Here is an 11,561-nt window from a genome sequence, read left to right as displayed (position 1 = left end):
TGAAACACCCCTGATCTTAGTTGGGCGATTTCTAGACCTATGATGTTGGTGGTGATCAGCTAAGCAAACTAGCCAAACAGAAGTAATTTCAAATTAAGTCACTTTTACTTTGAACTATTACTCATTATTGGATGGTAGGTGAGGGGAAAATACAAAATATATGTCCTAGACCAATAGAGCTTTCTATAATGACGGAAATAGCCTATATTGGCTGGTCAGTAAGGTAACCAATAGCCACCAGTGGCTGTTGAGCACTTGAAATATGGCTAGTTTGACTGAACTGAATTTTCAATTTTACAGCTAGCTGTGATTACTGGTTACTATATTTGGCAGCAAAGTTCAACAATCCTATAGGTCTATCTTAATTACTTTTATAGGAATGAAGAGTATCAGAATTATTTCTCAATTATACATATATATTTAGTTTTCATTTCTACAGAGAAAGAGGTCAGCAAAGTTTTGTGAACTAAATTGTATAAGTTTGTTTTTTTAGGAAAGGACTTCACAGAGAACAAGGCAAAGAATAAGTAATACAACAGCAAATTTCCAAAAAATTCAAGTAGAATCAAACTTTGACTATAGATTTGGTCAAATTCGTGCTAAACAGCCTCTTTAACAACATTACTATTCAACTGATTTATATAATTTGCTTTTTAGTAGTCAAATACATTGTTTGAAATCTTAATTATTTTTTATTATAAAATACATGTTTAGTGTAGCAAATCCAAATAATCAGGAGGATAAAGTAAAATAAGGGGCAGGGCATGGTGGCTCATGCCTGTAATCCCAACACTTCGGGCGGCTGAGGTGGGTGGATCACTTGAGGCCAGGAGTTCGAGACCAGCCTGGCCAACATGGTGAAACCCTGTCTCTACTAAAAATACAAAAATTAGCCAGGCGTGGTGGCACATGCCTTTAGTTCACACTACTTGGGAGGCTGAGATGAGAATCACTTGAACCCAGGAGCCAGAGGTACAGTGAGCTGAGATTTGTGCCACTGAATTCCAGCCTGGGAGAGAGAGCAAGACACTGTCTCAAAAATAATAATAAGGACATCCACCACACTGTACCTACCAAAATGCCCATTCCCCAAAGATGATTGCTGTTAAACGATTAGGGTACCTTTTCTGATTTTTTTTGTCTAAGCACATTTAAAAACCAAGACTCTTGGTTTTAAGCGATAGCTCTGAATCTCCTTTAGGCATGAAGTGTAGGAAATTATATTTCTGCAGCAAACTTAGGCTTTGCAACATCAAGTGTGGATTCACTGGAAATTATTTGAAGTAACACGTAGAGATCATAAGAGCCAAAAGTTGGGAAATGAAAAAGGGTGTTTATTTTATTTTATTTTTTTAAGAGACAAGTTCTTTGCTCCATCACCCAGGATGGAGTACAGTGGCGCGATCATAGCTCACTGAAGGCTCAAACTCCTGGGCTCAAGCACTCCTGCCTCAGCCTCCCAAGAAGCTAGGACTACAGGTGTGCACCACCATGCCTAGCTAATTTTTAAATATTTTGTAGAGATGGGGTCTTGCTATGTTGCCCTGGCTGGCCTCAAACACCTGGCCTCAAGCAATACACCCACCTCAGCCTCCCACAGTGCTGGGATTACAGGCATGAGCCACCACACCCAGCCAAAAAAAGGTTTTCTGAGGAAGTATGATCAGAAGAAAATGGAATGTGCTTGAAAGAGATCTAAAGGGCCATGGAAGTTAAAAGGTTGAACTCTACAGAACAGAACATGAAGTACGGAAAGGTTCTTTTTAAAAACACATCTTTAGAACAAAATCCAAATTGTCCCCACGATTTCGTCCTTTGACATCAAGTTCATCTTGGTTATCTTAGTCTTTTCTCAGACTTCACAGATAATTATCTAAAAGCCCCTGGCTAAGTGAATGCTTATGATCGTGGTCACAAATGGATGGCTTGGATTTTATTTGTCTTGCGGTGTTTATAAATTTTTTGATGTATACTGTTATTGCCAACTTACATACTCCATATGTATATGGATTGCGTGTGTGGGGGTGTGTGTGTGTGTGTGTGTGTGTGTGTGTGTATGCATTCCCCAAATTTATTATTTTTTTTGAGACAGAGTCTCGTTCTGTCGCCCAGGCTGGAGTGCAGTGGCGCAATCTCGGCTCACTGCAAGCTCCGCCAACCGGGTTCACGCCATTCTCCTGCCTCAGCCTCTCCGAGTAGCTGGGACTACAGGCGCCCGCCACCACGCCCGGCTAATTTTTTGTATTTTTAGTAGAGACGGGGTTTCACCGTGGTCTCGATCTCCTGACCTCGTGATCCACCCACCTCAGCCTCCCAAAGTGCTGGGATTACAGGCACAAGCCACCGCACCCGGCGTCCCCAAATTTAAAAACTATAATTTGGAGATTTTTTTTCCACACAAAAAATCAGAAAATTGGCAACACTCTGCCCCATTTCCACATGGCAACAATTTAGACAGGCCATGAGCTCTCCACATGGCTCTGATCCCACCACTCTTGTCTCAAACAAATCTAGTCAGTTGTACGTATATTATGTATGTATATTGCTGTGCTTCTCCTTCCTGCCTGACTCTGGAAGACTCCTGTCTCAGTCTCTCTCAACATGTCTGAAGGACTTAGGGGCAAGTGTCAGAGGTGAAGGCCCTGGTCTGGGTTTAAATGTCCGGGGCCAGCTTGAAACAGCAGCTAGTATTCTGAGTTCTAAGCTAACACTCTGGACTTTCAGTCAGGTTTTCTTTCCCCAATGAAATCGAAAAGTTTGATTTCAAAGAGGAAAAGTGTGCAACACATGCAACATACATAAAACCCATTTAATTTTACTCAGGAGTGGGAATCAGGAAACCTGGGTTCTGTTTCTGACTTACTTTGGATAGAGAAGGGTAGTTAAGCTGTCCTTATGTTTCTTATCAAATGAGGAAAATACTGCAGTAGCTCATAGCAATTTGGGGAGTTTTAGAGCCTATGGAAAATGGAAATGCTACTTGTAACTTAGATTGAATGTTGAAACTTGTGTTTGTTTTTCAGGCACTTTTGGAACTTAACTGGATGTTCTATGTGTCTAGTAATCAGCTGATAGTAGATATTATTCTACCCCTATATTGGGATGCAAAATAGCAGAAATCATACAGTCTATGCTGGTACTTTGAGCAAAGACTTTACCACAGTAATCAGTTCATGAAACTCTGTGTTCTGAAAGTGGCCACGGTCAGTGAATTTGTGCAATTTGGTTTCCAACCTATCGGCCACTTCTTGTTGTTCTTTCCAGGGAAGGAACGGGTCGTCAGTGGAGCCAAACTGCACAATGTAAGGGCAGTTGGCCTTGATCTTCTCCCACTGCCAGGGGCGGGTGAAGTATCCTATGGGGAAAAAAAAAATGATCTTTCAGTGCCCACAGATAATCTCCCTTCTAGATATTCTAAAATACCTACTGGCAACCCACAGAGACACAAAGGAGCAGAGCCTACGTGTGAGTTAGAAGCACTTCTTCTGTTTTCAAATCTGTAGGGCTTGATACCACAGTTACTCGTGAAGAGGTGGTATATGGTTCAACTAAAACCAGGCCTCTAGGGTTCAATTCTAGACTTACAGCTTGGGAAGAAATCAAAGTGCGAACTTACATCCAAAGATAGGTGGTAAATCTTTCTCATATGCTATTAGAATGTTTTAGCCTATCTGAAAGACAGCACTGTTTTTACAACCTGAACAGACAGCCCCATGTCTAGAGAAGGGCTTTGCTCAGATTTCTACCTTTGGACTTACCACTTGCACGCTCATTTTCATCCCCCAAGTCTGATGTGTACGCAGACACTAATACAATAGCATATACTCGATGTGTTTCTGCATACCTGGAGAAAGAAAAATGATGTCAGCTAATATGTAATGTTACCTCTGATCACCAAAAAGTCAATAAACTACTTAAAAACTCATTTGAGGTAGCCTACAGAAAGCACGTGCTGTCTGCTGTTGAGGTTGATGTGAAAAATACCAAGGAAAGTGCAGAACTACAAGCCCAACCCTGACTACTGGATGAGCTTCTACTCATTTTTCTTTTTATTTTTGAGACAGAGTCTCACTCTGTCACCCAGGCTGGAGTGCAGTGGCACAATCTTGGCTCACTGCAACCTCCACCTCCTGGGTTCAAACGATTCTCTGTTTTAGCCTCCTGAGTAGCTGGGATAACAGGCATGCACCACCACGCCCAGCTAATTTTGTATTTTTAGTAGAGACGGGGTTTCACCATGTTGGCCAAGCTGGTCTTGAACTCCTGACCTCAAATAATCCACCCACCCCGGCCTCCTAAAGTGCTGGGATTACAGGCGTGAGCCACCGCGCCCAGCCACTACTCAATTTTCAAGGTAGTTGAAACTTGTGCAAACCTTTCTCAATAAACAAAAAATGTGTAATCCATCCATGTTTAGTATGCATCAGTGTCACTTGGTTGGTGAACATGCAGATTCTCAGGCTCAGACCCAGAGCCTCTGATTCAGAAAGTTGGCATTAAGGCCTAGAATCTGCATTTTAAGGCATGATCCCTCCTTCCACCCAGATGACTCTAATGCAAGTGGTCTGTGAACCGTATTTTAAGAAACACTGTACAATACCAGAAATGTACCTTTGTTACCACACACTCCACATTGCCTTATATTATTCATTTGTGTTGTCTTATGTACATTTCTCTCAATAAACTGTCAGCTCCTTAAGGGCAGGCATGAGTCCTATTGATCTTTGTGGTCCTGATGCCCATTACAGTGCCTGGCAAGTAGACACCCAGCTAACTATTAGGTTGGTACAAAAGTAATTGCAGTTTTTGCCATTAAAAGTAAGCAGGAGACAGACAAGAAATAAACAGGATGTCAGATGCAATGCATAATCCTTTACTAGATCTAGGATTGACTAGATCTAGGCAAAAAGTACTACAGATAATAAGATATAAAGAGGATAGGAGCCAGTAGAGTGAGGCTCCTTTATTGGCAAAAACCACAATTATATTTGCAGACAGCAGTCTCCCTCAGCAAAGACTGGGATAAGGAAAGATACATAGTAATAATAATTTCAAGAGGCCTTTGTGCCAAGAAAGAGTTAGGGTTGGTATTTTGTTCTTGGGCCTAAACTTTTTTCCCCATTTATTTTGAAAAATATCAAACCCACAGAAACGTTGAAAGAACAGGCACCTAGGCCAGGCACGGTGGCTCACACCTGTAATCCCAGCACTTTGGGAGGCCAAGGCAGCAGATCACCTGAGGTCAGGAGTTCAAGACCAGCCTAACCAATACGGTGAAGCCCCGTCTCTACTAAAAATACAAAAATTAGCCAGGTGTTGTGGCAGGCGCCTGTAGTCTCAGCTACTTGGGAGGCTGAGACAGGAGAATTGCTTGAACCTGGGAGGCAGAGGTTGCAGTGAGCCAATATTGTGCCACTGCACTCCACCCTGGGCAACAGAGCAAGGCTCTGTCTCAAAAAAAAAAAAAAAAAAACAAGCACCTAGATTCATTAATTTTGTCACATTTCACCCTTACTTTAGCATGTATCTCCTGAGAAGGCCACTCCCTTAACCATGGTACCACTATTACACCCAATAAATTTCACACTGATAAAGCAATATTATCTGTATTCATTTTTCCCCAACTGTACCAAAAATGTCCTTTAAAACATTCTACAATCCTAGATCTAGTCAAGGATTATGCATCACATTTTATTTTCATGGCTCTTCAGTCACTTTAAAATTTTTTGTTTTGCCGGGCGCGGTGGCTCACGCTTGTAATCCCAGCACTTTGGGAGGCCGAGGTGGGAGGATCATGAGCTCAGGAGATCGAGACCACGGTGAAACCCCGTCTCTACTAAAAATACAAAAAAATTAGCCGGGCGTGGTGGCGGGCGCCTGTAGTCCCAGCTACTCGGAGAGGCTGAGGCAGGAGAATGGCGTGAACCCGGGAGGCGGAGCTTGCAGTGAGCCAAGATTGCGCCACTGCACTCCAGCCTGGGTGACACAGCGAGACTCCGTCTCGAAAAAAAAAAAAAAAATTTTGTTTTAAACGACATTAACATTGTTTAAGAGTTTAGGCCAGTTGTCTTGTACATTATCCTCTAAATAGGATTGTCCGTTTCCTCCTAACTAGACTGAGGTAAACATTTCTGGCAAGGATACTACATAGGTGATGCTGTGTCCTTCCCATGCCATCACATCAGGGGACACGTGATGCCAGTCTATTATTGGTAAGATTAAGTTTGATCATTTGCTTAAGGTGATATCCACCTGATCTCTCCATTGGAAAGGCACGATTTTCCTTTGATGATTAGAGTCATCTGTAGGGTAGTCCTCTATGATTTTGTCAATAGGAAATTCTACAACCTTAACCCAATCGTTTTGACATCCATTTTTCTCCTTGCCTCCCTTAACTTTAGAAGTCAATTCTTAGAAGGTTGCTAATAATCCTGCAGTGAGTTCAAGGATCTTTAAAAGCAGGCACATCTTTACTAATCAATAGCTTGAGAAAAATGCAGCTGGCCTTGAGTTGGAACAGAATTCAATAATACAAGGAGCTCTTTCTTTTCCAGACAACCCCTGGCAGCATATAAACATCCTTATACTAGGAGCGTACCATAATTTTGTTGCTCCATCCTGAAATACTCTGGTAACTTTAACCAGTGTGGCTGAAAGGTTAGGAAATTCGGCAAGATTCCGTGACATGCAATTCATGTAACATCCTAAGTGACTGCTTGGGACAAATAAAAACTATTATCCTTTGTCATTTTGCCTAGCAAATATGAAAGAAACTCAACCCTTATAGGCTAAACTTCGCTTATTCAGCCAGCTAATTCCCTACCTGCTAGGCCTTATAAGGCTAAAAGGGGAGATGTAATATTCTAATGAGAGCAGTAGGGATGTGCCCATGAATCCTAAGGACTGGGGATTCGCAGGTGGGTAACACTGCAGACACAATCTACCATATGCCAGGCTCTCTTCTAGGCAATGGGGTTTCAGTGCCAGAGTGAACAAAGCCCTGCCTTCATGGGGTCTACATTCTATTGACAGGAGATAGAAATAAACAGGATGTCAGATGGTAAAAAGTGCTGCAGATAATAAGATATAAAAGAGATAGGAGCCAGTAGAGTGAGGAAGGCGTTTCACATGGAGTGATTAGAGAAGGCTTCACCAAAAGGGGACATTTGAGCAGACACTTCAAGGGGAATAGAAAGCCATGCAAATGTCTAGGGCCAGAGTATCCCAGGTAGAAAGATGAGAGTAGGCTAAGATGTGTGTGTACTTGGCATGTTCCAGGAACTGCAATGAGGTCAGTAAACCTAGCTGGGAGGAGAGAAGGAGAGTCTGTAGAGACAGAATCAGAGCTGACTGATGGGAAGCCACTGGGGTTTGCAGCCACTTATGCTTTAAAAGGATCACTGCATCTCAATAAGAGCAGATTTTTTGTTTTTTTTTTTCAATCCACTAGCAAAACCAGGAAGGAATTAGGACAGATTATGCTACCACTTTAGAGGTCAGCACTGTTTCCTCTGCAACAGAAACTTAAGATATACACAAGATATTTCTCAAGCAAGCATGGCTGGAGCCCACAAAGGGGAGAGCAGTTTAACAAAGATCGCACCTCATGGCCGCGATGGCCCCAGAACTGTGGCCAATGATGATAGTCTTCTCATCACAGTGCAGCTCTGTCTCCATGAATGGCAGCCAGATGCTCTCTCGTGCTGTAACTTAAGGTTCAGGGTAAAGAAAAGGTCTGTCATTTGATAGTGGCAGTCTGAATCCAATGCTGCCCCACCTTTCAGACAACTATTCAGCAATTCACAACTTTTAAAACTGCAGGACCACAGCAGGAGACAAGACTGTGTTAACAGAGCCAAAGATTTATGTATTACTACTTGAAAGACCCAAGTCCACAGTTCTGGTAAATAGTTTTTCTTTTCCTTTTTTTTTTTTTTTTTTTTGTTTACCATGTTCTTGTAAGAAAATACTAAGGAAATAATAAAATATAACTCTGAAATTTTAATGTAAACTTTCAAACTTAAAAAAAAAAAAAGCTATTGGTCAGGTGCAGTGGCTCACACCTGTAATCCCAACACTTTGGGAGGCTGAGGTGGATAGATCATTTGAGGTCGGGAGTTCGAGACCAGCCTGACCAAATGGTGAAACCCCGTCTCTGCTAAAAATACAAAAAACATTAGCCAGGCGTGGTAGCGCGTGCCCATAATCCCAGCTACTTGGGAGGCTGACGCAGGAGAATCACTTGAACCCAGGAGGCAGAAGTTGCAGTGAGCCAAGATCACGCCACAGCACTCCAGCCTGGGCAATAGAGCCAGACTCCATCTCAAAGAAAAAAGCAAAAAAACTCTTGCAACATTCTGAAATTCACACACATTTATTCATTCTTGCCAAAAAGGGGATTCCTGAGACAAGTCATAGGCATACCCAGAACAAAAGTAACAATATGACATTTTTAAACATTAGGATCTCAAATAGATGCTGTAAAGTTTTATACCTATGCCTCAAATATAATACCCACAAATTCTGCCTGAAAATATTTGTAGACATACAGAAGGGAAAAATCAAGGTGGTGCAAAGTTGAAAATTTTTACCATGCCCAGGTGCTTTCCTGATCCTTACTAGAATTTTCTATGGCTTTTGGTTCACACCCTCCTCCCCAAGCTGCTTGCCTTATTCTTTCTCAGGTATATAGCCATCTTTGGTTTCTCCACTACGATATTCTTGTTCTCTACCACAAAAATGGTAATATCAAAACCCAACAAGATGAGGCTGTTTAAAAACAAGTTTAAAACTTACTTGGGTCGGGCATGTTTTTAGCCAAACACTGGAAACCAGGTATCTATGATATGAGGGGGGAGAAAAAGCTATAATAAAGAGCTTAATTACAACTAATACTTTGCCAATAAGAAATGAGGCACCTGATATGATTGTTACCAATTCAGTATTAACTTGTGTTATGAAATGAAGTAGGTTAAGTGACCATCCTTTCGCATGAACTCCATCTGTAGTTCTGTATCTAGGCAGCTCTGCTGATCTCTATAGAGAGACCTATATCTGCATTTGTACACCCATATTTGCCTCTACAGGCCTGCATCTATAGAGGCATGAACAAATGTGTTCTAGACAGACTGACCTGGAGCCAAATAGACTGTGTGCCAGGGAGTAGGTAAAACGTGGCACAGGAACGTGATACAGAAATTTGGAGATAGCATCCTCTCAGAAGCTCCAGCCCCGACCTTTGGGGTTGTTAACTCTGACCAGGGTTTTCAGCCACAGCCCTGCAATCTGTTCTGGAGACCCGCTCTAGAGGATGGCAACCCAGGGAGCCGACTTACCGCCTGGTTACAGAAGAGGGTTAAAAACTAAAAACCAAACGGCACAGGGCAGCCTCCAGTAAGATGCCATTTTTATAAAGCTCACCAAGAAGCCAAATAGAACAGTCTATTGTTTAAAAGGTATATTCATAGGTTGAAAAGTACTTTAATTTTAAAAAGAGAAGCAGATGAAAAAATTTCAGGATGGCACGGGACTGAGACGGGTAGACATACGGGTCATTTGGAAAATGATGTATAGGCAATGTCCCAGATTTTAGTTTGGTAATTCATTACATTATGCCTCATAATGTAGACGCACGTTACGTATATCCTTTGTATATATTAAGTATAGCACATTTAATTTTTTAAAAGCTGAAGCGGGGAGCAGTGAAGATGTAAAATTATCTGGGAAGTCCCAAATCTGAACCAGCAGCAGATATGGGGGGCGGGGCTCAGGGGCTCAGCCTCGGTAGTTCAAAGGGGTTCCTTTAACTCTAAAGGCTGAGCCCTCAGAGAAGTCTTCCAGGCGGTTTTACCAGTCAAAATTCGACCACTAGCTCAGCCTTTAAGAGAAGGTAGCGGGGAAGAGGAAGGAAAACACACAGGGCTTTGCTGGAGGGGATTAGACGCATGTTCAAACTTCAGCCCTCTGTCCTCTCCCGCCGTCCCTCCCTCCAGGTTGACTTCACGGAGCAGCGAGGCGTTGGGCGCTTACCTTCTCCAGCTCCTTTTTCACCCAGCCATACCAGCCGTGCGTGGTCACATCCCCGCCTCCGTTCCCGGGAACAATCACTGCCTTGCTAGGAGAAGCCATGAGTGCAGCGAGGCCAGAGTCCCCCAGCGCGGGTCCAGCGGAGCTGAGCCCAGCCTGCACCCGCAGGGAGCCTGCGCCGCGGCATCCTGGGAGTTGTAGTTGCGGGGACGGGGGAGGCCGGGCTTTTTCCTCCTTGGCCTGCCTTCCGCTGGCTGCGTGAGGCAGCCAAGAACAAAGCGGGCGAGCTTCCATCAATTGTAAAGTAAAGCACCCTTTACTTGCCTCTTACTAGTGTTCTCATGTTTTCCCCTTATTTAAGACAGGCTATGACATGCTTGGGGTGTGTTATTTCTTTGCTAGATTTACTGATATTTCTATAGGAAAGTTTGTTTTTGGTTTCAAACATGCAGAAAACCCATTTATAACCTGGGAACGCCTGAAATCCATATTATTTTTCCTTCTGATTTTAAAACAATTTTTGGTAGTATCAGCCCTGGTTGTTGTTTTTCATTGCTTTGAATGAAATTTCCTTGCACAAAGCTACTAACCCAAGTAAAACAAACAAAAAAAAATTTAATTAAATACCAAGAAAATACTTTGTCAGATTTTCATATTAAACCAGCTGATACTGAAATTGTTTAAAATAGTTTATAACAGCCGGGCGCGGTGGCTCACGCTTGTAATCCCAGCACTTTGGGAGGCCGAGGCGGGCGGATCACGAGGTCAGGAGATCGAGACCACGGTGAAACCCCGTCTCTACTAAAAATACAAAAAATTAGCCGGGCGTGGTGGCGGGCGCCTGTAGTCCCAGCTACTCGGAGAGGCTGAGGCAGGAGAATGGCGTGAACCCGGGAGGCGGAGCTTGCAGTGAGCCGAGATTGCGCCACTGCACTCCAGCCTGGGCGACCGAGCAAGCCTCCGTCTCAAAAAAAAAAAAAAAAAAAAAATAGTTTATAACCAATGCTTAGTCCCATATTCCTGGGAAGACAATTAAAGCTTCATGTACATTTGGTCACCCGGTGGACCATTTAAACATTTTGTAAGGGGATTTCATTCAATTGTTATTTGAATTCCAGTTTGTCATTCTGATTGTATAAAAGCTTTCCCATGCAAAAGGGCTGATGTTATAACAGTAGATTATTATGCTACAGTGTATTTTCACCCAGTAAGGAAGGCTTTTTATGGTTTGAATTTTCTGGAAACATTGGGGAAGACTGTCCTTGCCATCCTCACTACAACAAAACTTCAGGACTTTGGGCTTTGCGTTCATGGTCTCGCAACTGAGAAGGGTCCCTCCACACTTTTGGAACTGTGCACCCGTTGGAACTTTTGACATAAAGCTACCCTGGGAAATTTCTCCCAAGAAGAAAATGGCATCCTTGACGTGAACAGCTTTTCCCAAGTTCACAGATTAAGACTTCTATCATAAAACTCTTATCTTTCAATATTTTTTTTCTTGCTTATGCCTCTACAAACAATAGAAGTGAAAAAGG

The 11,561-nt window shown here is 42.7% G+C and overlaps 1 protein-coding gene across 1 annotated transcript; it reads right to left on the bottom strand.

Annotated features, from left to right (window-relative positions):
- Window positions 1–669: 669 nt before the first annotated feature.
- RBBP9 (RB binding protein 9, serine hydrolase) lies at window positions 670–10,554 on the bottom strand. The gene is made up of 5 exons (XM_032142110.2): window positions 10,030–10,554; window positions 8,797–8,839; window positions 7,604–7,709; window positions 3,759–3,844; window positions 670–3,355 (listed from the first exon to the last, which is right to left on the bottom strand). Exons 1-5 carry the CDS (start codon window positions 10,318–10,320, stop codon window positions 3,129–3,131), a joined length of 753 nt encoding a protein of 250 aa, XP_031998001.1. The 5' UTR covers window positions 10,321–10,554; the 3' UTR covers window positions 670–3,128.
- Window positions 10,555–11,561: the final 1,007 nt, after the last annotated feature.

This window comes from Hylobates moloch, unplaced genomic scaffold, assembly GCF_009828535.3.
Source record: "Hylobates moloch isolate HMO894 unplaced genomic scaffold, HMol_V3 SCAFFOLD_21, whole genome shotgun sequence".
NCBI classification, from domain to species: Eukaryota; Metazoa; Chordata; class Mammalia; order Primates; family Hylobatidae; genus Hylobates; species Hylobates moloch.
The sequence above is the reverse complement of the archived record's forward strand: the minus strand, read 5'-3'. Positions and strand labels throughout refer to the sequence as shown.